At 36.6% G+C, this 26,402-nt stretch overlaps 1 protein-coding gene across 1 annotated transcript in view; it reads left to right on the top strand.

Moving 5' to 3' along the window:
- The window catches only part of LOC139714294 (MAM domain-containing glycosylphosphatidylinositol anchor protein 1-like), a 61,124-nt gene that overhangs the window by 13,359 nt on the left and 21,363 nt on the right, over window positions 1–26,402 (top strand). Inside the window, exons 3-6 of the mRNA XM_071626010.1 lie at window positions 6,873–6,896; window positions 8,786–8,926; window positions 9,888–10,076; window positions 17,284–17,484. Coding sequence (XP_071482111.1) covers window positions 6,873–6,896; window positions 8,786–8,926; window positions 9,888–10,076; window positions 17,284–17,484 — 555 coding nt within the window. The remainder of the gene's footprint in view (window positions 1–6,872; window positions 6,897–8,785; window positions 8,927–9,887; window positions 10,077–17,283; window positions 17,485–26,402) is intronic.

The raw sequence follows: 26,402 nt of genomic DNA, 5'->3' as shown, positions 1-26,402 counted from the left end.
TCGTGTTTTATTTGTTATTGAGTGAGTTTTGGATCGTTAGCTCTTGTCAAGTGTATGCATTTTATAACTACGGAGGGCATGTTTATGAAACCATATACAGTTTGTGTGTGTGATTTTTTTGTTTTAGTTTTCACGTACCATATAAAAGGACATCGGTTGCAGTAACGCAGTGTATGTTCATGATTGTCTTAAATTTCTTTTTTTTTTGTATAAATGATACCATAACAATTTAGCAAATGCCATCCATGACCGAAGTTTTTCTTTTCGTTTTTTGCGCAAGTGTGTTTTAGCACTGTTTAGAATACTTTCCACAGATGAACAAGAGCTTGTCTTTTCATGTTTTAGTTACTATGGTCATGATGATTCAGTCAACAAAATATTTTATTGTATCTTTCCACATATTCGAGCAAATAAAACGCTTTCCTTTGATTCAAACTTTTCAGTGATAAAGGGAGACAAAACTGCCGTCACTATGCAATTTTTACTCACGATCCGTTTGAAATTCATTTCTCACTTATACCTAAACACCATCCATCAAAATATCATCAATATAACTTTCGGATATATTCAAGGATCATTATCATTTTGAATAGATTTTGAATCTTGGAATAAATGTCATATTTTTCAATTCCGAAAGAATCTTTAACTTTCAACTTTATTTTTTTTATTTCCATTAAATAAACAGGGAAAATTATGTACGGTGTATTAACAGAACATATTTGTAAAAATTTCAAAAACGTAAATTAACAAAATCTTGAATAGCATTCCTACTTTTGCAAAGTATACATGGTCCTTCTGTTGTCTCTTCTTTAACAAACTTTCATTAGGATGTGTATGAGGAGATAAATTGGAATTATTCATCACACAAACAAACAAATAAGTAAAATGAAAAAGAAACATCTGGTCATTCAGAATCTGTCGCAGCATTGATTGGGGTTTGAGGTTGCAAACTTCTTTTCAAGATGAATCTTATCGTAGGCGATTATTGCGAGATCCGGTAATGAATTTCAAATTGCATGAATAGATACATGATGAGAAACAGTTAAATGCGAACATCATTTCCGATCTCTAAGGGCAAGTTCCGCTATTATTCATCACACAAACACCAACTTATTTACACATCATAACTTTCTTTTGATAATATTGAAATATCTGATATATGAAATTTTGATAGAAAAAAAAATCTACACATTTTTCTTTAACTTTGTTCAGTAAAGATGGTTAAAATTATACAAGTTTCATGATATGTTTATATAGATATAATTATGTATTCTGTATTTTTTCATAAAGAAGGTCTCTGACACTTACCGCATAACCGTTATGGCAAAATAATTAATTTAACTGTTTATCTTTCATAATTAACTTTCTTTCGATGATATTAAGATATTCGATATATGAATTTTTTGTTTAAAAAATCACAGAACTTTAGCTTCGCTCAGCAAATGTGATTAAAATTATATAAGTTTCATGATATGTTTTTATAGACATATTGTATCATATATTATGTCTTATAAAGAAGGTTTCTGAAACAGGCCGCATAACCGCTATGGCAAAACAATTAACTTAATAACCGTGCCTCTCAGTGTTATTGGATGCTCTGTATCCATGTGTGTGTTCGATATGTTAAACAGGAAACCATTATACCGGGAAGGAATACCCCTTGGGGGTCTTCAATTGTCGATTAGTTCGAACGGAAGGCGCGACCAACACGCCCGTTACAAATGATCCTCTCTCAAACATTGATGACTCACTTAAAGTCATCGTATTAAACCAAATTTGAAGATATTCAAATTTAACCGTAAAACCAACTCGGAAAAATAAAAGGTTTAACAAATAGAAAATCCTGTTTTCGTGTGCCTTGGAAAAAAGTGTAATTTATGTCGATCGCATCATGAGAGGACCAAGTAATGGAGAGGAATATGGCAAAGGTGTCCTACTAGTATGTCTTGACTTTCGGTGTATAGGAACAGAAGCACTGCCTGACAGTATTTTGCGACGAAGGCCAAGGAAAGGAAATATACACTTAAATTTTGGAGCGTCCCTAGAGTGCTGTAGCGGGCCCAGTTTCCCATACATTGTTAACTCCCGCCACCATTTTCCATAGTTACTAAACATGACGAAAAAAGAGAGAAGGTTAGAGAGAGAGAGAGAGAGAGAGAGAGGTGGAGAGTGGAAGATAACTCTCAAAGGAGTTTGCCTTGCTTCTTTTCGCCCCTCACCGGATCTTCACCTTCAAGAGCCGGTGAATTATGCATGCGAAGAGGTTAATACGTTTGACGGTTCTTGCACTTTCGCCGCGGAAGCGTCAAATTCATTACGTCGAGTTGCGTCGGTAATTAATGCTTGGGGTGAAGAAGTAGAAAATGTGTTGCCTAGTTGACTGACAAAATGTTTTGCTTACTTTTGAATAATATCAACGCCACACTCTGCAATGCAGACATACGATTATATTTGCCCAGCAAATCTTTGTCAGAGAATGGTGCAATGTAGCAATATTTTGTGACACCTGACTATCGAAATTTGTCATGAATTTATGGTATATGCATTTAAGATTTCTTAATGCCATAGTTTATTTGTTTTTTCATCCATTTCTTATAAGTAATAACTACTTTAAAGGTAGTTTTACTTTTTTATATAATTATTTGATTTGACATGTGAACATTTAATATTCTGTTCCACAGCACCATGAGAATCGATCTTTTTTTTTGCCAGAATGAGCATTTTATGAGAATTTCTCTATCGTTATAATAATTGTTATAATTATCATTATTGTTATTATAGTTAGTAGTAGTATTGCTATTATCATTATCATCATCATTATCATTTTTATCTCATTATTATTATTTTATGGCGCATATCATCAGACTGTATTTGAACTAGCCCTTGAAAATCCCATTTCGGATGTGTATATTTCCTTCATTGTTTCGATTGCTCGTCTTCGCTCCAGTAAAGATGAAAGAAAACATTGACAAAACTCACCTTTACTATAAGGAACTCTATAGGATCCCACTTTGTGCCCTTGTCCTTACCGCGGGGGGCAATTCTAATGAAGACGGTGATTGTTTTTTAACAAACTCATTAACTGCCAGGTCTCATGGTCACTAATGGAAATGAGCACCTTCCCCTTCCTACGTCAATACGTGACTGGTGAATTTTTTTGTTGAATTTCAATCCCCTTTTCCAGGTACATCAAGTTCATGCTACAAATTTAGATGATATTTCAATTTGGATTTTTTTTTTCTATGGTGTTTCTTTATACTGTTGTGTTATATCCTCCAAGGTGGTTTGGAGAAGTTATATGATTTCTGTGAACTTCCTTCCTTGCAACATCCAAGGTAATTAATCTACAATGGATGGCGAAGACAGAATACTGGTTAAAAGGGAAAGTGTCCCCAAATATACATGTGGATTGAGTAAGTACATTGTACAACTATATTAGTAGACCACATCAGTGAAAATCTGGGGAAAATTTGATAATCCCTTCCAAAGTTATGAATTTTTAAAGTTTTAGTGCCTCTTCAGCTCGATGAGAAGAACACAACTGTTTTTGTATCACTGTATAGAACAAAAAGAAAACGATGTAAAAGAAAATGTCACTAAATTAGATTTCTTATGAAAAGTACTTCATTATTCGACTTGTTGTTGACATAATGAATTAAGAGTAATATTATTCCACCTGCTCTCTAAAAGAGGTAGGACAATTATTGCTCTTTCGATATGGTAGAAAAATGAACTTTTGTGGAATTCTCTTTATATCTTCTTCATATCGTTGTTCTGCAGTAATGTCATCCAATGCTGTAGTTCTCCCATCCAGCACTAGCAGCTTCAGAATTAGTTTTGAACGGATTGTCCGATTTTCCTCAAACTTTCGCTGAAGTGCTCTACTGATGTTGCTGCATTCACTGAATCTACATGTGTATTTGTGTAATGTAATGTGTAATGTCATTTGGGCAAAGCATATAGCTCCTGGGAACTCTGCCCAGCAATACTACTTCGAAAGACAAAATACTTCTAGTTGTCTTTGTAACTGGATTATACTTCTAGTTGTCTTTGTAACTGGATTTTTTGGCGGTCAAAAGGCATGATAACGGATATTATGCCTACATAGCATTTTTTTTTCCGCCGGAGGTTTGTCATTGAAATTGATGTCATTTATAAGTAAAGTTTATTTTCAGGTTTATTCCTGTTTCTGTGCAGTTACGAGTACTCACACAATGAGTACAGATAATGCAACGATATCATTTAGAGTGCACAAATGGGTACAACTGCTACTGTTAGTGAAAGTTTAGAAATTGTGTGATAAGAAAACCACGAGAATGTTACATTTTGAAAGCTGTCGAAAGGTATTTGGTAATGTAATATCGCGTCATCAAACTTGTGCAAAACGCGTATACACGTATGAACTAAGTAGGCCCTACGGGTGCACATCACGAGATCGACACCTACGAGTCATACAGCCCACGAGTCATACAGCCCACGAGTCATACAGCCCACGAGTCATACAGAACATGGATCACACAACCCATGAGTTCGTCACTAAGCAAACATGGCCCACGAGGATATAAATGTCGACTCGTGGGCTGCTGGCTGTACGTTTTACCTATAAGTGTCGAACTCGTGGGCGCTATTTGCGTCGTGTCGAATTCATGGGCTGTATGACTCGTGGGCAGTAATGACTCCTGGGTGTCGGCCACGTGGGATGACCCCGACCCTACAAATGGCAATACAACATGGTCGTCTCATCTGAAATAATCATAGTTAAGCAAATCAGTTGCATCTCTGAATTTGTAGGAGGGAATTAAAAGGAGTAGGAGAAAAATCGACGAAAAAGGGCAAATGTTTTATGTATACGACAGAGGAAGCACATTTTTTTTTTTCATTTGAGTTGCATGCTATTCACATGAATGTCGTCTTGCTAGACGTTGAGATTGTTGGTATTCGGGATGGCGTTTCCGTACCCCCTCGTGAACCACATATTAATAACAACGATAAATACCCTCCTGCAAAAGAACATGTTTACAATTGGGTGTATATTATATCAGTAATAGTAGGCTGCCTATTAATCTGTTGATACGACTTACACAGTGGCAGAAAAGTGGTCTGATTCTTTGATTGCTCAGGGTATACTTATTATGTTGCCATACCATCATTTTGTGTTTATGAAACAAACAAATGTGAGTCAATGCAGATGAACCATGTAATTTACTCATATAAGAGCAGGAAATGAAACGGAACCAATATCATGTCTGTATATATCTTCCGGGGCACTTGCAGCAGCAATGTACAGTGGATCTACTTATGGGTTCTTAAATTTTCGGCGCTGTCTAAGAAATTGCAAATGATAATACACCCTTGCTTACTGACTATGAAATGTCCAGCCGTAGATTGTTTGCATGACAAGAATACCAATAACCCCGGAAAATAAGGGGCTTTGTTTATGTTAGACTAAACGCAATGATGATCTCCCTGAAATTAAAGATAATTGAATGTGGGCGTCGTTTATAGGAAGGACACATTTTCTTTGATAATGGGACAGTGTTACCGACGTCAAATGCTCCAAGAAAGAGGTGCTGGGAGTTGGATGATAGAAACGCAGCATGACAGGTGAAATTGTTTTCCCTTGATGACGTCATTTTTGACATTTTTTTTAACAATCTAGAATGTGGATTTTAATGCGTTCATTATTATTCACAGCACCAAACATCATGAGTATGATTGCGTAACACTGACCAGATCAACTCAAACCAAAAACTGCCAGTATTGCTTCTCCAGCAAAGATGATCTTGAAGATGCAATACTGGAATAATGTGATTTAATTACTCAAAAACTTTTTCACTGCGAAAGTTTTGAAGTGACACAAGGTGTACTCATTATAAGAATGATAAAAGACCCAATAACTTTTCGAAGACATGGGGAAAAAATCAACTTTTTGTATCATTCGTGTGACAGATATAGTCTTGCAGGTTTTGATTTCTTTTCTTTTTTCATAACTCTTTTGGATTACCCTTGAAGGGCACGTACCCTGTAAAGGAAGGATTTTGCCATGCCTACATTTATTTAAAAAATTGACAGTCTTTTTACATATTTTGATAAGGAGGTGTGTCCAAAGGGAGATATGCATTACCTATACGTGCAACACTTTTTATGTTTAAATTGTTAAATCTTGTTAAGAGAATCTTTTGCTGATTTCTTCTTTCGAGGTTTATCGTGTTTGTTACCTTTTTACAAGCTTTATTGCTTCAGAAATAAAAATATGACGACTTTTCAAATTTGTGATAACATAGCTCTCCTCACGCAAAAAACAATGCACAAATTTCACCGAGAAATCCAACTGACCGCCCAGCAAATTGGTATTACGTCGAGACCACATTGTGAGTACAACCTCCGCTACTACTATTGACGCGATAGAGACGCTTTTGGCTTTTTTTTTCCTACCTGATCTTCTGTCTTTCCATCTTTTCGCAGAGTCGAAATTGATTTCCTTTATACAAGTCGGGAAATAAATCTTATACTGAAACTGAAAAAAGATACGTTAAAGGAAAATAATTTGACTAAAGAAAGCAATTGAATGGCAATATGTGCAAACTTCATTCATTTTTTATTTGTTCTTTGTTTTTGTTTTTTGCATGCTTGGTGTTTGTGTGCCCTCTTTTCCCTTTCCTTTGCGTTTCTGAAGTGATTTCGAAGGAGACAAAAAACTCTTTTCGCTCTGCATGAAAAACACATTTTGAAATCTGATTATCTGCACGATAAGTTTGCTGTTTATATTCGAATTTTGAACCTCACCAGATTTTTCAATATTTGATCATTACCTCTTTGTTTTGCACCTTTTACCCCCTCAAACACTTGTCAAAACACATAAATCTCCACAGCCCCAATAATTCGTCGTTACTCGGGTAAGATGTCCACAAACTTCGAAGACGTGTCTTATTATCAGTTACTACAACGTGTTGACCGTGCCTTATCTTATTTTACTCTCGCATATCTTCTGCTCGGACGCACTCTTGTTCAAAATGCTTCTTTCTTATCAAATTTGCATTCTTTGACGTGTATGCAAGAAGATGTTGTATTTCATTGTGAATAGACTGGAATATTACTGCGATTTTACCAAGAGGATTTAGGTTAGCCGTTAAGTGTGAATTAGACCTCTAGATTCCGCAGACTAAAGCAACTGCAACTGCATTCCTCAGCAAGCTCTTTATTTTTTTTTGTCTCTCTCTCTCACATTATAACTAAAGTTCTTCATTTGTTTAGGAATCACAGGTTGTGCTCTAAGTTATTTAGCATGGAAACTATTACAATCTTGCAATGTATTCAGTATGATGTTTTGCATTATACAGAAATGCTATATTTTGTAGTATAGTCTCTGTTTGCAGTAGTCTGAATGATGTTTCTATATACATTCTGCATGCAGTGAATTGCAATACCTTTCTTAGGTAAGGGTAGATTAAGTTAAAGTATATAATAGTAGTAATGAAAATAATAATAAAAAAAATATTGCAAGACTTGAATTTTTTTGAATCCATTCGTGAGTACACGTGTTATTAAACAACGTGAAAGTACATCCTTTCAAAATGCCCATCTGGGCAACACGGTTTTTATATCTAAAGTTGATTTGGCACTGATCTAAAAATGATTTATCTATCATCAGCTCAAATAAAGTTAATTAGTGTCAAACATCGATGAACTCCTGGTAAGTATCACAAAAGACTCATTTTCTAATGTATGCAGAAGTTGGTCTCCTCATCTTCACTTGTCCTGGTTTCTTGTTCATCTTCGATCAGAACATATCATGAGAACTAACTGTGCTGTTGTGTCATGGAATAGTTTTTTTTTTTTTGAAAGCACGATCTCGTCCCAAAGTTAGAAGTAATCAACTTTGTGATATATATATATATATATATATATATATATATATATATATATATATGTAGAACATTTTGTACTATCTGAGGCGCCACTTTGTGATATTTAAGTCAATACTTAATGAAAGAGAGGTGATTACAAACGGAAGTTACAAAAAGAAATAAGTAATCATGTCCTATATATATTATATATACATGTATAAATATGTATCAAGGAAATTTGTTACTGGATGTGTAATAAGAGTAACAGCATCAATTATCTGGGACAGAAAAGGAGATATCACGTTAAAAAAAAATTATTGATTTGTTGTAATTCTGGTCCACCCTAGGTGAAAATGAAATTTATCTGGAAATGTCGACAAACTTTGTCTGTTTGTGTTGCTCCAAAGTCTTAAAAGACTTATCCTATTATTGGAACATGAGAATCAGTTTAGAGTAAGATGACCCTAGCATTCTGATGTGACATTTGCGTTTATGAGTGTATAAATTTGTTAACAGTAACCATGCATTATTTTTCAAATACCGAGATCAGAGATACAAAAATTAATGTGATGTGCTCTTTGATATGTAGTTTGTACATGCAGAATGTGTCAATAGCAACAACATAAAAGGAACATTTACGCAGAGGAATTTCTGATACATTTTCGCGATTATATCCAATTTTCTGCTTCCATACGTAACCAGGACACCATTCTGAAAGTGTAACAAGCTCAAAACACCGGTTCGCTTTCAAAGGCTAATGACAAGAGGTGATCAATAATTTGATACATACGACCAATCAACAGCTAGGTGACAACATATCAGAGGTGATAAATATAGATACAGCACAGGGGACCAACGGTAGACTCTACGACGCCATGACCTAACGCTAGAAAAGTGTGCATCCCCCCCTTTTTCCCCTCCCTACTTTTTTTTCGCAGCTCCCGGAATGCCGTACTTCATCACGCACAACGTCCAGGTCATGATACGGGTCAACGAAGGGGCCAACGCCCTGCTGAAGTGCCGAGTGGCTGACGTGGGGGATAATCCTGTAATTTGGTACAAACACAACAACGGAAGACGTAAGACACTTGGCATACGTACTTTCTTCAACATGGCCAATTCCAAATTTCTCCCAATGTTTCTGTCTGACTCTTTACCTGTCTTTCTTTCTCTCTGCTCAACTTTTTCTCTCTTCTTTTTTTCACAAAGCAGTGTTATCAATCAAACTTTAGGAAATGCTTCCATCAGAGTGATTCGTCAATCGAAATGTTAGATACAGACTTTCGTTGACATTCCAGATTCATTATGATTATCTATCTAGAGAGAAGGCGATCATGACCTTTAATTGCCATAATGTTATATAATCCATTGGACCCCCATGACCTATCCCATACTCACACCCTACCTTGACAACAAACATGAACATGTGCAAACAACAACGGTAGCTGTTCGAGAGTCATGATGGGCAGTGTGGCCTTGCTTAATTTTTTTTTCCTATTGCGAGAGGCATATATCATTACCTCCGGCTAGCCTCCATTTTTCCCTAAAGAGAAGACGAGAAAAACAAAATGTATTACAAACAAACAAGATCCACAAGCGTGAGAACTCAATGAGCTTGCGATCACAAGAGGTACCATCCCGATTTCCTCGTGTTATATCGATTTGATGATATAATAAAGAGAATCTCCGATCAGTATCCGTGTTAAAAAAGAGAACACCAGAAATTTGATTTGGAAATGACAATCCCCTGTGAAGCTGTTTCATCTCAAATTGATGATGTAATCACGAGTTAAATAACTTTCGCGATTCTGGGTATCTTACAATGTCACTGGAAGATGACAGTCATAAGGAAGAATTAACTGCATGTAAACTGCAGTAATCAACGTATTTGACATAATTGCAATACAGCATATATCCATTCCTGATACAAATCTAGGTCACTGTTTGTTATGGCGCCCAAATCAGACACTCTGTCAATCAATGATAATGTTTGGTATTTATTTTTGACAATGCGTTTGATGTGCTTCCGCATATTTTCAGGAAGGGTTCTTTCAGTGGGGGACCAGCTGTTGGACCAATCCGGGCGTATTTTTAAAGATGGAGACTTCTTCAACTCGAGCTTCGATCTGAGGCTAATCAGCGTGCAGCGATCGGATGAGGACATGTACACGTGCACAATCAACACATCTCCAAGCCCAACAGAGCTGAACTTCACGCTCAATGTATCGTGTAAGTGCGCGCTCGCATAATATTCATAACCCGACTCGCGTTACGCATGATTTCGCCAACCGTCACGGACTCGTGAGGTGAAGCTAGGGCGGACTGGGTGTGAATGTTTGCATGCGTAATACTGCTGTCCGCCGCATGTTTTATTGTGTGCGCGATATCTGTAAGTGATATTTCTGCTTGGTCCAATGTATATTCATTGACTTCGTAATAGATATCTGAGCGGTTTGCAAGTGTTGATAGACCCAAATATAAATCTTCTAGTGAAGTGTGGCGCCTTCAAGAAAACACTAGTTTCATATCTATCTTAGATGAAGTCGTGTCTCTACTACACGCAACATAGTGTATAGGGAATATTGCGACAGACAGAAGACAAAACAATCATGTCCTTATTTTCTGGATGAATTATTAATGACAATCGTCCAGTCAGAGCGTAGGCCTATATCGAGAGTTGAGGGATGGGTGCAGTTTGACAGACATTTTAAACATTTTAGATCGGTGCTCACGATGAATATGGCGAACATTAATTTGATGCCTTGAGAAGTGCAAGTGCTACCACAAGTTACCAAGGCAAACGGAATGTTGTGAGGCCCACCACAATCCAATTGCTCTCAACTGGCTGATGACTATTGTATCTTATAATTTTAGTGTATAAAAGTGACCGTCTATATCTGAGGAAAAAAAATACAGACTCGAAAGCATTTAATTACATAAGTGTGCACATGACAATATACATTGTGAATACACGCAATATTTTGCATCAGCCCATGATTACGCATTAGTTGGTTCAGGAAATACAATAATGCATGTAACACGATACTGTATTATTACTTTAACATATGATCTATCATATGTACAGTATGTACAACAACTACACATAAACACTATCTATATAGAAGACGGCAGAAAGATAGAGGGAGAGAGAGAGAAAAAAAAAACAACCTGCGAATCATAATTTACCCTCGTTGCATACTTTATGTACGCTGGCAACAAACGACATGCGGCGTGTGGGTTTAAGCTGACGTCACAAAGTCGCCCCCGTCTCAGTTGCCTCGTTCGGGGGCAGGCCTTTAATGAACTTCACCCTTAACACCTCCGTGGGGACTGCTTTTCGTCAGGGATGCCCCATTTGATGCTAGAATCCATACCCAGTGAATATCACCTTTGCGAAACCATCTCAGATAAGTTAGTCAGCCTCATACTGACAGCCCTGGTGAGATCTGCATAAAGGTAGCTGTCTGTCTGATCGCTGCTATATATGGCAAGAAAAAAACGGAAGCAAAAGAAGGCAAGTTACATAGGCGAAAAGCATTGTATTTGTTGCTAATATTCTGTCAAACCTGTCAAATTCATCTTTTGCAGAGTAAACAAACAAAAATTATATTTGAAAGAAAGATATTATTCAGAGGGGTGAAGGTTCAGGTGCTGAGTGAAATTCACACCTGAAAAATAATATTCATGATTACAATTTCGGGGAAGTGGTCTAGTCCATGCTCAGTATTGAATGTAATGCCAATTAAAAGGTAATGCGAGAGAAAAAATATATATAGTAATTATAGTATTTAATCCAGAGCTGAAAACTAATGATGATGAAATATATCAGGTTATGGACGTAATTCTATTTTACAAATTCGTCGGCTTTTCTCATTCATTGAATTGTATTAAATGTCCATGGTAAACAGGCAAACGAGACAGAAAACTGCTCCCTTCCAACGTTATGATATCATAGAAAAATGTTAAAGACAGAAGCATTCCCATGACAATTTCTAAAGATAAAAACCACTACGAAAAAAAGATAAATGAATAAAGTTGACCTAAATGAACTTCCGTTATTATTTTTTTTTCCAAATCGCAGGAGCTATTAGTGTGATGCCTCCATCGTAGCTGTAATTGGTATATCCATATATAGGCAAAAGAATGTCAAACAAAAGGCACGTACTTTCCCTATGATACTGTACCCCCCCCCCCCCCACCCACCCACCCACCCACCCACCTTTCAAAGGCAAATTCACGTTCGTTGCGTGCCAAGTGTTCTGGAACCGACTTCTGATTATATTGATATCACCAAGGCTGACCGTTGTCTTTCACCATTCAGTGAATGGGCTCTTAGTATGAGAAGGTTGTTATAGTAGACTAATGCTAATTGCACGCCCCGGCTGATCGTGGTTGAGTTCCACTGACGCTTAATGATAATTACGCAAAAGCACAAAAACTGTATTATTAGTAGTTAAATACGTATGATAATCGACAAAGATAAACTATAAGAGACATGAATATGTAAGTACACATGTAATGCATATGACCTACACTTATCATACACACACGCACGCACACACACACACACACACACACACACATATCATATAAAACTGACATCATACACATATATGTATGTATCATGTACAGAAAATAGAGAGGGAGAGAGAGAGAGAGAGAGTGAGAGAGTGAGAGAGGGAGCAAAATTGCCTAAATATATTCCATAAGGCCCTCACACGATAATTATTTTTCACAGATTAAGTCTATTTCACACTCGAAATGACAGAGTCCTTTACATGAGTCCTTTTAAACCCACATTTTATTTTCTATTCCATTCAAACGCATTATAACTTATTGAAATACGAAGTGCAAACTTAAAGATCTCATATTCAATTCAGTTCAATTAGATTCATTTATTTTCATACTTCTCATTTATGAACATTACAACAGAAACCAGACAAGTTCTTTTACCTTGTGAACAATGTGCAGAAAACAAACAATATACATGGTGATAACACAGTAATTACATGTAATGATAACTGGTCAAAATCGAAATCGAAATGGGGTTGATCAAAGAGAAGTATGACGGGACCTACATGAAAGCTAGCTTGTTTGGCTGTAAGCCCCGAGTAATCAGTGTTTGTGAAAAAGAAACGGAGAACGGATAGAAGATAAGACCAGAATGATGATGTAAGGTTGCCAAATTTTATGTAATAAAAAAGAAGAAGAAAAAGAAGAAGAAGAAAAACAAACAAACTATACATTAATATGAACTTACTGTGACCGAGCCATCATTATTATACAGCCTACTTTGGTATATATACTATGAACTATTGTTGCATTAAAACTTTCACCAGGATATGATCAGTAAGACACAAAAAGTAACATGTACAACTATTAAGCCATTTGGTGCCTGCCGTCAAGCTCTGCATAGAAGGTTAGAGGGAAAGAGGAAGAGAGGGAAACGAAGTAGAATGTGGAATTGCTAATGATGAATTCAGAGAGCCCGATGGCAAGACCCTAAATGGATTCTGCAACGTGTTGACAAAATGTTTGATTGGACAATAACATACCACAGTATTACATAAGACATTACGACTGTTCAGTGTCTGCAAAATATGCACTCAATAAAAACTCTTTTAATTTACGTTTAAAGGAATATAAGGACGAGCAGCTTGTTATTTCGGGGGAGAGGTCATTCCAGTATCTAGGGCCCGTATACATTATCGTTTTTTTAGCGAAAATTGTTCGAGTACGTGGAAGGTGAAATGCGTCACTTTGGCGGGTAGGATAATTATGAATCAAATAGTTTTTTTCTGAACATGCTAGTAAAAACACCCGGTAACTCGTTGGCAGAAAATTTGTACATAAATATGCCGACGTTGTAACTGAACAGATCTGATATTTTCAGTATTTTATTTTTCAAAAATAAATCATTCGTGTGGGACAAATATCCGACATGGTTGATATTTCTGATGGCACGTTTTTGAATACGGAACAGTATATCAAGAAGATTTCTAGTTGCATTCCCCCACACAAGAATACCATAATTAAGGTACGGAGTAATCAAAGTAGAATAAAGATTAAGCAGAATTTGACTTGGAAAAACACTCTAAAGTTTATTAAGAACACCCGTATTTTTAGAAAGAATATTACTTAAATAACTAACGTGGGATTTCCAAGATAAATCACTATCAATAAAAAGCCCTAAAAATTTTATACTACTGACTTGATTTAATTCAGTTTCATTAAACTTAATATGAAAAGGAAGGGTTTTAAGACTATTGCTAAAGAGCATACAATGAGTTTTATCAATATTAAGTGACAATTTGTTGGCGTATATCCAAGATTGCACAGATTTAAGTTCTTTATTCACTGTGTTAACAAGAGTATAAGGATCTCTGTGTGTAAAAAAACAGATTGGAGTCGTCAGCAAAACATATAAAGGAAAGAATTGGCGAGGAACTAGGAAGATCGTTAATATACAAAATGAACAATAGTGGGCCTAGTAAGGAGCCCTGTGGAACACCACATGAAATTAAATTTAACTGAGAATCACGGCCATTTATACTCACAAATTGTTTTCTGTTTGATAAATAATCTCGAAACCAGTCCAAAGCCTTCCCACGTATACCATAATGTCGTAGCTTGTAAATCAAAATATCGTGGTCAATTGTGTCGAAGGCCTTCGAAAAATCAAGAAAAACTCCAATAGTGTGGGAGACATCATCTATAGCATGAGCAACTTTATGGATAAAAGTGAGTAAGGCATGGGTCGTACTGTGGTTTTTCCTAAAACCAAACTGGGAGTTACAGAAAACTTCACACTTTTCGAGAAATTTGTGTGTGCGCGTATATACCAACCTTTCAAGAAGTTTTGAAAATGAAGTTAACAAAGATATAGGGCGATAATTTGTCACAGATTCTTTTTGTCCTTTTTTAAAAATTGGTACTACTTTAGCTATTTTCATTTTGTGTGGAACTATGCCAGTAGATAACGATAGATTAAAAATGTGTGTTAATGGTATAACTATTTCATTAATGATGTTTTTAAGGAGAAAATTGGTGATTCCATCACATCCAGAGCTTTTCTTAGTGTTCAAGTTTTGCACGATATCTTTGATTTCTTCTTCAATGACAGGTTCAAAAAAAAGAGACTGCTGATTCTGGTCTTTTAGAAAGTAATAAAAATCAGTATTTGAATGCGGAATACTGCTGGCAAGATTAGGTCCTATGCTTACAAAGTATTCATTGAATACTTCTGCCACATCAGCTTCATCTTCAATGTACTTATCATTATTAATAATATGCCTATATGTATAATGATATATGTAATAATAATGTATAATAATATGTATGCATATACATGTGACCCTGCATAGGAACTGCACACACACACACACACACACACACACACACACACACACACATACACATACACAGACAGGCGCAAGAGGCGATTTTCCTGTAGGGCTTAGAATGTGATTGATCAGGTCAACTCTACAACTCTTTGGCGCTCCCGATGTCCTCTCACAGAGTTGCCAGTTTGTTTGTTTTTTTTTTAAATTGGATATTTCGAAGCATAAAGTGTTGTTATAAGTGTCTATTGAGGGTTTTGTAGATTATTAAATGCTGTCACAAGTTTGCCTATCTCGACTTTCCATCCACGAGGCATTTAAGAAAACGTACATGAAAACCATGAAAGTACTTTTTATTTGCATCTTGTAGTTTAGCATGTTAAGTGTGATTGGTTATGAACATTCGACTTTAGATGAGTTATAGAATTCTCCCCTTCACTACAAGCAATTAAATGCAGTCTTTTTGTGCTGTTTGTGATGTCGGGTATCATTATATCATATATTATGTATGTGTGTGAGTATATATATATATATTATGTGTGTGTGTGTTTATGTTTGTGTATGTATACATATACCCAATAGAATTTAGATATGTATATAATGATGTATACAAATATATGACGTACGTGTTCTGTACAAAAACGTAAGCAACAAAGAAAAAGCAAGAAGAAAACGAAGCAGAAATTGTCGAGAGCCTAGAGTTGAATGAGAAGAACTGACAGGCAGAAGCAGCCTAATATGGCGCCGTCAATATCCATCCCTGTTGGTTACACCTGCCGTACCTATCCAGCGTCAACAAAACACGACGTGCTGTATCTAGGACAATACGCTCCTGTTGTCTCTTTACGAGCGTCATGCATTTTGGCTCTACGTGCTTTTAGCTCCTCGCGCATCCATTACAGTGTTATGCAACTCTCTTGGTACAAAATAAAACTAAAAAGAATATAAGTAGAAGAAAACGAGAGAATTATAATCGAGGGAGTATGCTCTAGACCGATTAATTTTATCGTCTATTGTTCTTCAAGGGTTGGGAGACGCACTTCGTTAGTTCTTTTGATCTTATATTAAAGCATGGCATCAAATATGATGTATGGAGAAAGCTGGTACAACTTTTAAGCTCGTTGTAATGCAGTATCTAGCTTGTATTATATCTAATTCTTGCCAACCTAAATAAATATATTGTGTATAACGTACGTGCCTTTGCTTCTAGTCAATATAGAACGTACCTAACATGTGCCTGTAGATATGCATAAAGAAATGGATATAGAATAGCATAATATAGAATAAAACTTGCATCCGTACTTGTCCTCCATATTCTCTACGTCATGTATGTCTTTATCTACCCTATGATAGATATAGGTATACCCTATTTTAGATATCAAAAATTATGAAAATGTGCTTGGTGTCGTGGAAAATCATGTTTTATGCCTTTGTTCCGTAATAAATGCATTACACTTAGTGAACTAAGTTACAGTCTGCGCCATTCTAAGCCCGTGAACATACCTGCAAATTTTCGCATAATACTATCAAGCTTTACATTCATTTTGATATTTTATCAAATGATTTCATTTCCTAATGTTTTTTTCCTTTTAGTCACAGTACATGGTATTTGACACTCTTTGTTGTACCTTCGAATTTTCACATAATTATCATGATTTGATTTTATCAATTCAATGTTTTATCAAATGATTGATCTTTTATGCTTTTCTCTATTTTCATCAGGCCACTTAACTTCATTATCGGGCCACTAAAAAAAAAAGAAAAAAGGGCAATTTGATGATTTGGGTAGCCCGAACGGGCCGCCGAACGAAAAAATTAATGTCGAGTCGTGTTGTAACAGATATTGTGTGCGTGTGTGTGTGTGTGTGTGTGTGTGTGCGCGTGTTTATTAAATGATTGGCACTGACAATCATGTGAATTCATATGAATTATCAACATACACGTGTGTGCGACAGTGGCAAAGCAAAGCATGTTGTTGTGTAGACGTCTGGAATTTATGTCTAATCTCTTCAGTATTCTAGTCTAGTCTAACTGTAGTCTAAATCTAGCCTAAATCTGTCTAAATAGCTATGTGTATATATTTCCTTACGGTTCAGATCCAGCACTGGTCAGCAGGATTCTTCCCGATCAAGCCCCCTTCCGGCTGCCGGCGGAGCCGAACAAGGTCTTCTTCAATGAGTCGTCAAACGCCACACTGACCTGCCGAAGCAACGGGTCACCACGCCCCACTGTCACGTGGTGGAAAAAGGACAGACCTACCAGGAACTCCAGAGTTTCCTCGCTTGTCAGGGCGATTGGTGAGTCTTCCATCCGACTCCTGCTTAATTTCAGCAGTTTAATTCAATTCAATTATTTTCCAATTCAACTATTCAATTCAACTTTATTTTCATTTCCATTAAATACACAGGGAAAATTAATGTATATACAATGCATTCACAGAACATATTTGTAATAATTTCAAAAACGTAAATTAACAAAATACATGTGATCATGAGTAACAACATAACTGCATTTTTTTAAGGTAAGGTAAAGTACAAGGATGGGAATGGAAATGTGGGTCCCACTAAAAAGCAAAGCTTGTACAATATGGGACCCTCAGAAATACATAAGAGTACGAATAATGACTTAATGAAACTACAAACAGATATATGAAACAAAATCAAAGAAACCAATGTCAACTGACATAGAAGTCAGTCAATTCATTTCATTTATTTTCATTTTTTTTCAGCAAAACATAACACAGCATAAATCAGGAATCACATCATAGGCATACATTTAACTGTGCAAAGGATAAATGATAGTTAAACAAGTGAAGATAATTCATGCTTACCAGCAAAATACAAAGTTATGTTTCGAGAAAAATAGAATAAAGACGTCCATTAAAAAGCATTTCTGTATTATTGTGAACCACTCAATTATGTAACATCTTACAATACACAGGAATTATATTTTGTGTTATCTCGTTCAAAGCATGTGTGCCTATGTACACGTCATAAAAATGAACTATAGATGGCTGATATCAATAGTCCTCAACCTTCATCCATGTTTTGTATCACTTAATTAAAGTAATTGCGTCAATTGAAATAACTGTTATGTTTGAATATTTTTGAATTTTTTTGGAGTATAATGTATATCATGTACTATGCGTAACCGCATTTGCAATACAGTAATTTTATCACATTTTACTTGAATAAGTTAAAAAGTAGAGGAAATATCCGTAAAAACCAGAATTCTACTTTTTTCCCGCATTTCAAGAATGTACATTTACATCAATATGTTCGTCAAATAACAAACACATCCGCTTAGTCCCAGATATGACTGTACCTGTCGGGGATAGCAATATGTGTTGAAGCCAATTCATCTTTTCCTCCAACCACCCCCCCCCCCCCCTCCCACACCCTCTTTTACCCTCTTATCTCTGGTCATCCAAAATTAAAGAGGCAATGAAGGGGAAGTGAAGTGCTAATAGGAAGATAGAGAGAACGAGGAAAAGAACAGAGAGGTAGATAGAGAGAGAGAGAGAGAGAACGCATATAAAGTAAGAGAGAGAGAGAAAGAGAGAGAGAGAAACATATAAAGTAAGAGAGAGAGAAAGAGAGAGAGAAAAATATATAAAGTAAGAGAGAAAGAAGCATATAAAATAAGACAGATGAACACAGAATGTGTCAGGGGAAGTATATAGCCGCGGGGAAGTCTTGAAAGTTAATGATACGGAGAGATTGGGAATCTCATCTGAAGCAAAGCATGAAAGATGGACCATTTATTTCAGGCAAAGCCCTCTGTCACCATTAAATACTATAATTATCATGTTTTATGAACCTTTTCAGATTCAGGAAACTATGAAGGGGTAGAGAATAAAACCTGCTTTAATCGCAGAAAATAAGCGACAGCTTTTCTTACCACGAGTTTTATCCAGTCGAGATGCAACTTTTTCTATGTGCCTGATGAAGTGTTTTCATGCAAAAATCTATAAACTCATTTTGATCAGTTTGAGGTATCTGAGATTGAAGCTGAAAGAGAAGTAAATAGTAGAAAAACATATATATATATATATATATATATATATATATATATATATAGCAATTTCGATATCTTCAAAAATATTTCCTGTAACGTCACGATTGTAATATCATTGAAAGTATCATAGATTTTATTTTTTAATATAACAAAACAGAGAAAAAATAAATCAGTCCTAGGTTAAAGTCAGGAAATGATCAAACTTTGATGATAATCTCACTAAAAAGATTTGAAAATAGCATCAATCTGTCTGGGATTCAAACTCTTTATGTCATTTGCATATATGCTGGTAAAGTAATTGATGAACTGTTCAGATTAAATAACAGCCAATAAGTACCCCCCCCCCCTCCTCCATCAAAAGGGGTTTACATTTGGATATATCAGATATACTTTAATACATGAGAGCTAGTCGTATGCATGAATGTACGTAGGAAAGATTGTATTGGCAAAAATCTTGCTTGCCTGTTTCTTCTTTTATTTAAGTATATCGAAGTAACAAGTTTGTCATTTCTCTTTTGAGACCAAGGTTCATGATGTTTATAATCATTTTCTTAAATTGGAATACTTCTTTTTTCTTATCCAGTCTGCAGTATATATAGTTCCACATGGTTTAAAACTAACATGGAATGTTACGAAAGATAAATTGTCAAAAATACGGCATTTATATACTTCTAGATGATTATATCATTTTGCAGGAGTAAGCGTTCAAATCATTCTTTTAGAGAATAAAGTTCATTATTGTAAGCCTGCACTGAATAATTTAAGTAAGGATCAGATCTTCATGTGGCATTTGTACCATCAATGACCAATTCTTTGTGGGGGTGAACTTGTGCTAGAATCTTTTTTTTATGCATGTCGCCAAACTTGTTGGACGCCTCATTAATCATCAATAAATCTTCAATAAAGATCGCAAAAAATCTGAAGTATGAATATGGCCTTTTCGTTCTCACATTATCACGTTGACACCCTCTTTATCGCAACCATGAGTCATCGGGTGTCACCTCCCACGTACACCTCTCACCCCATTAAAGAAATGAGATAGTGCTGGTTGAGATGAGGATTCAGCTTTAAATCTTTTGCGAGATACTTAGAGATCACTTTATGAAATGTTAAAAAGTACATAATTGTAAGAGGAGTTCAAAATTTACTTCATGAAAATCAGTTTCGAAGTGGGTGAGATATCCAAAAACAAAGTCAAACAAAGCGATCCTAATAAAAGGTGGGTCCCACCTTTTATTAGGATCGCTTTATTTTAGATATCTCAGCCACTTTAAAACCAAATTTCATCAAATAAACTTAGAATTCCTCTTAGAATTGTATGCTCTTTCATAATGTTTCAAAAAGGTTTTTCATTATCTCATAAAAAAATCATCATAAAAAAGTTGAAAACCTGAAGTCCCATCTCTCCCAAAACTGTATCATCCCTTTTAACACCCACGCTCCGGATTATTCGCGTCAATGCTTGGCTTTCGCCAAACAAGAGAGGGAGAGGACAACTCAGAGAAACTAACACTGTAATTCTCCCTATACCCCCAATATTATAGCTTGAAACTTTCGTCGAGGTTTTGACCTTTGACCCTTTGACCCTTTACATTTTGGCGATACTATCGGCTTTTCGATATGCCTTATCGAATATCAGGTAGAGAGAATTCTGCGATCAGAAGTCCTTTATGTTCCCCTATTTACAGATTATATATATATATATATATATATATATATATATATATATCTACAAAGACAATTTGACTATCCAGTCAATGATGTAGAAACACAAAGTCTTTTCATGGGTTAATTGAATCAGACGCACGTTAGGTCTATTAAAGAGCTTATAGAACTTCACTGATATATATATATATATATATATATATATATATATTTTTTTTTTTTTTTTTTTTTTTTTTTTTTATGTAAGACCCACTGCTAGAATCATTGATAAAGAATGATGTAAGCCAGTCAGGAAATTGATCATCGCTATGGCGTTATCGGGACAAAGCAAATATCTATGATAAGAAGAAGGCGTTGGAGGCGCCTGTAGCCATCACACATGTCAAAAGTGCGACGCTATTATAATCCAATGCCGCCAAAAATGAACGTGGTGCAGGGGAAAAACATCTCAAAGCGGTCCCCGTCAGCCGCCCTTTTTCGTCACTATTCCTGGCACGTCGACGACTGAAACATAAGTTACCCCATCGCTGGCTCTCACCGCCAAGTCGACTGTCTGGCCCCGGCGCGATAAATACCGAGCCCGTGAAGATATCTCGCTCACTTTTCTCTTGCGTTCATACGGTATAGAATATTCCAAGAACTTTATAGAGAAATATCATAACAACAGAAAGAACTCAGATATAGAAAATGTACATCTAGAGAAAAACTGGAATTATACGCTATCAGAGGGCTCTGATGTTCTTAGGGTTGAAGAAATGAGGGGAGATTAAGATCAACAAGTGATATTAAATAATTATCATATTAGGAGACATGGGTAACACAAGAGAATAGCGATCCTCACAAGCATAGTTACACTCACACACACACACACACACACATACACACACACACACGAGCACAAGCACACAAACATACATCCATGCAGACAAAGACACAAAGACAGATCCAAGTAAAGTGTAAATCAAGGGATATGATGTATACGAAGAAGTATTTGAAGCAAGGCAAAAAGCAACCCGAAAAAAAATACATATGCATATAGAAAAGCACACGCACAGACAAACATATAATTGCACACACACACACACACACACACACTCTCTCTCTCTCAGGTCGTTATATAAACGCAATTCAGCGGAGCCAATTTCTGTCAGTGTTTAAAGTTAATGTCAGAATTTAAACAAAAGAAATATGGGGAGATTAGAAGAGGGTATATACAGCAAATCACATAAGTTTGCTTCTCCCTCTAAGTGTAATGTGTATGTATGCTTGCATGTAAGCGTGATTTCAGGTACACTACTAGCATGACTAGTATACGAAGGGTTTTATTGCAAAGCGAATTAACTCCATTTCTGTCAATTTGAGATATTTGCAATAGAGCCTGCTAAAAACAGAAAACGACATGAAAATGTTTGAGATGTGAATTTTCTTCAATTTGTCTCCCTCTACTTAATATTATCTTGCTTTCAAGAAAATATGTTATATAATTCTAATCACAACTTAAGGAAACTACTTGTGATGTAACAAGTGAGGTTCATCGAAAAGATTTTGTTTTCTTCTATAATAAATGATAAATTTCCTTTTCAAATGATCGAAACTTGTGCTAAATCTGTTCTTCGATCAAACTTTTCATTTATTGGTAATTATCTAAACTAAATAAAACTATCTTGCATCTCAATCTATCTCATTTCTTACATCGCTTATCCATCCTTGGGAAATATAAGCGTTCCCCCTTCTCATAACCACACCATCATCTACAGTATAGTGGAAGTGCCAAAAGCAATTTGTGACGTCACCAAGGTCTCGTAGGTGTGAAATAGCGTTCAAGAAGGTTAGGTCACTGTTGCAATAAACAGCGTGTACGCGGGTGTAGGCCCTCCTTCATACACATAGCTGTTGATGTTCGATGGCTGTACATATCGCGTACACTTATACTCTCATTATTACGTCATCATAGGCGCATTATCTATCGATTTTCTCCTGACGATTTTAGGAACAAACTAAATGCCTGGAAAAAAAAAGAAGAAATGTGTATCTACAAAACAGAACAAAAAAAAAAACTTCTTAAAGGCACATTAGCAGCATCCAGGTTTGACTCGTAATGATCATGCAAACGGACACATGGTATTGGAATTTGAGGAGGAACGAGAAAATATAGATATGATTACATCAGTAGAAGACTTTGAAATGAGAGACACATTCTGCGTATCGTCATAACCGCAACGGGGAGTATATCATCGGCTATATACTATTCCAAGGTCACGGTCGAAGTGAGTGTGTGTCTTAACTTATCACTTTGTCTCGCAGCGAAAGGGGCATCTCCCTGAGGGCGCCTTTCACTTCACATATCGGTCTGAATAATGGATGAGAGATGGCTCTTAGATGACTATGATTACTCCCTTAACACAGGTCTGCAATTATCTTTAAAGGCGATAGCCGTTTATTGGCAAATCCCCAGTCATCTTACGAATGACTGCACTATAATAATAACCAAAGGTATTAGATGAGGTGAGGTATTAGATGGAATAGCCCGCCGGATAATGGAAGTTAAAGTCTTGTATTCAGTTTAGATATATAAATGTGTTTTTACCCTCGCAGAGTTACCATGGCTACAAATTACGACGAGAATCAGAACAGGAAAAAAAAAACCGCTAAGTACTGACTGGCATGTCGAAGCGACTAAGTGTTGTTGGTATTATAAAATACTGGCGTAATGATTGATATAGTTCTTACAACTGTACAATGGCCGAATTCGATGCTAAGACATTAATGTGTGTGTTCAGTCCCAGTGTGCGTATGTACCATTCGTCACTACGATAACTGTACTTGAGCATCTATCTCAAATCAACTAGTGCAAGGAATAATGTTATATCAACGATTAAGTCATCATTCTGTGTGCAATAACGTGAGTTGATCCTTTCGCCAGCATCCGTCGTGACTTATAAGGCAGGCTGCTTCCTTTAACGGACGATCCCCAGCTCTATCAAGACAAGGAATCTTAAATTGAGGATAATATCGGCAGAATGCAGGAGGAGAGAAAAAAAAAATAGTTACCGCATCCCATGCATAATTTGGCATGTAATCGACCCCGCCCGCTCAGGGGAAAACGCTCCTGCATTTTAAGTTCGCGACGCACTACTACTGGGAACAACATGTTATATAGTGAGTTTTTGTCAGACATAGTCCCGTATTCAATGTCAAAAGGAGCTTACGACGTTTAAATGAAGTGTGAAGAGATGTAAAATGTATGTATACTGTTCACGCTGTGTGTTGGCATTGCGATTATCTTGACATCGTTAACGCCCTCCGCTATGTGCGTATGTCACGTTAAGTTACACTTACACCCTACCCCTAAGGCTACCAAACAAATAGCTTTAACATATGTAATTGTGTATACAGAGGTCAACAAACCACATACGGTTAGTTTGCCACACATTGGAGAATGATGAGACATTTATACTAATAAGAGGGGGTGCGATACAGCTTTATAGGTAAAGAATTACTCGGGTATAAATTCGGACAACGATGTTAAAGAAGGAAACCACAAGATACGAAACCAAAGACCAACAGATAGATTATGTACGTAGATGGGCAGACAACTCAATAGACATGCCAGGTGGCTCGGGAAAAATGATTGAGGAATGTAGAGTCAAACCTGTCTATAGCAGCCACCCAATGGAGATGAAAAAAGTGGCCGTTATAGACAGGTGACCATTATAGACTGTTTCTTCTTCAACATGCTTTGTCTTTCGGAAGGACTCTTTTCAATGGTCGCAAACGGCAGGTGGCCGCTAAAAACAGGTGGTCGCTAAGACAGGTTTGACCTCAGAAGGAAACAAACGCCTGAAGAACGGTAAGGAAAGGTACGAAAATAAAGTGGGACAGGAAGATAGAAAAATAAGAGGTAGATTGAGGTCGCGGCGCTAAAAAGTACTGCTGAGCTCACTTCGTTATACGAAAGAAATTGGAACGCTCAGGCTACAAAACAGTTAATTACCTTTTTCAGCAATTGGAGGAGGGGGGAGGTGCGAGGGGGAGGTCTAAGTCATTAACATGATTCCAGCAACTCTTCATTGAAATCCAGCTTTTGTCGTCTAATTGCGCCCATCGCCATGTACAGTAGATATTCATCGTCGAAACTGATTGATTCTTTTCCCTTTTAGGGTATGATGTGAAGTTAGCGTATCTGTGTCTGCGTGGAATACTACCTGCCTGAACTGTTTCGCGTCACATGGTTAACAAAAGCAAGATCACCAGTGTATGTATGCATTGTATTCAAGTGGTTTTCCATTATATTAGGCATCTTATACGTAGATGAGCCAGAGCGCTGCCCAAGTATACGCCCCCTCTCTGGTACTAGTAGTTAAGACCTCGCCCTCGTTACGTGGAGACAACCAGCCTGGACAAAAAGGCGCCTTGTTTGGCACAAGACCAAATGACGTGAAAACGCGCCCAGCCCCAAGCTAAAAAGTACAAGCAGTAATTAAGTTTCAATCAAGGTTGCAACTGCTATAAAATTGAGTTCAAGGTTTACAGATGAAGGACAAAGTCACGTGCCTTTCATGGGCTGAAATAGAATGCTTCCGGCAATGCATGAAGCATTACCGCCATTAAAATGACACGCAACAAAGGCGATTCTGCCGTAAAAGAATAATTGTTGAGAAAATGCAAACCGGGTTCACACTGTCATTCCGCGTGCAACTATGGCGTCGACGTACTGTAGAAAGCTATCGTGATAGATCATTGCGTATAGGCGAATATGTATCTAGACAGATTGATGGATATATAAGGAGATTTGGAGGTACAACGGTGGACAGAGACAAATGGGCAGATGAATGGAAAGGGACACGAGGTAATGATAGGAAGAACGGTAACGAGATGGGATGGGATAATAAAAAGAATCGGAGAAAGAGCCATGTAGAGTTGCACGTGACACAGACGGAGGAAACAGATGGACGTAGAGGGCGTTTCATAGACAAAAGAGACCAGATGGTAATGCACAAGGAGGCTTAAAATAATGAAAAGAAAGACAACAGCAACAGCAACAACAACAACAACAACAACAATAACAACAACAACAACAAACAGTAACCAGTCAAAGTACACAAATACAGAAGTTGATATAGAAGCATGCCGTGGGGAAGGAAATATCAGACTATTAGTCAAATGAGTACCTATTTTAAAGTGGCTTACTAACGCTTAGTGACGGTTTTCATCAGTTGTCAATCTTGTAAAGTTTTGATTGATAGAGAAGCGTGCGAGCGCAGCAGGTTTCTTTCAAATTAAATTACTTAATGAGATATTTCACCAGGTTACATCCGAAATGAGGATAAAGACCAAAGGTAATTAAAGGTGGTATGTAATTTACTCGCGTATATGTATCAGCGTACGTACTGGCATGTCGACACAACTCTGGAACAAGTCACGTAATACTTACCAGATCACCGGAAGAAAACAATCGTCATAATATTCTCGGCTCTGTACTCTGACTCTATAACATTTGCAGAAATGTTGTTGTCTTATTCCGAAATATATT

The sequence above is a fragment of the Diadema antillarum genome, unplaced genomic scaffold (assembly GCF_040938485.1).
Source record: "Diadema antillarum isolate AM-2024a unplaced genomic scaffold, OU_Dant_1.0 seq00002224_RagTag, whole genome shotgun sequence".
In the NCBI taxonomy this organism is placed as follows: domain Eukaryota; kingdom Metazoa; phylum Echinodermata; class Echinoidea; order Diadematoida; family Diadematidae; genus Diadema; species Diadema antillarum.
Note: the sequence above shows the minus strand (reverse complement) of the source record. Positions and strands in the feature narration are given on the sequence as shown.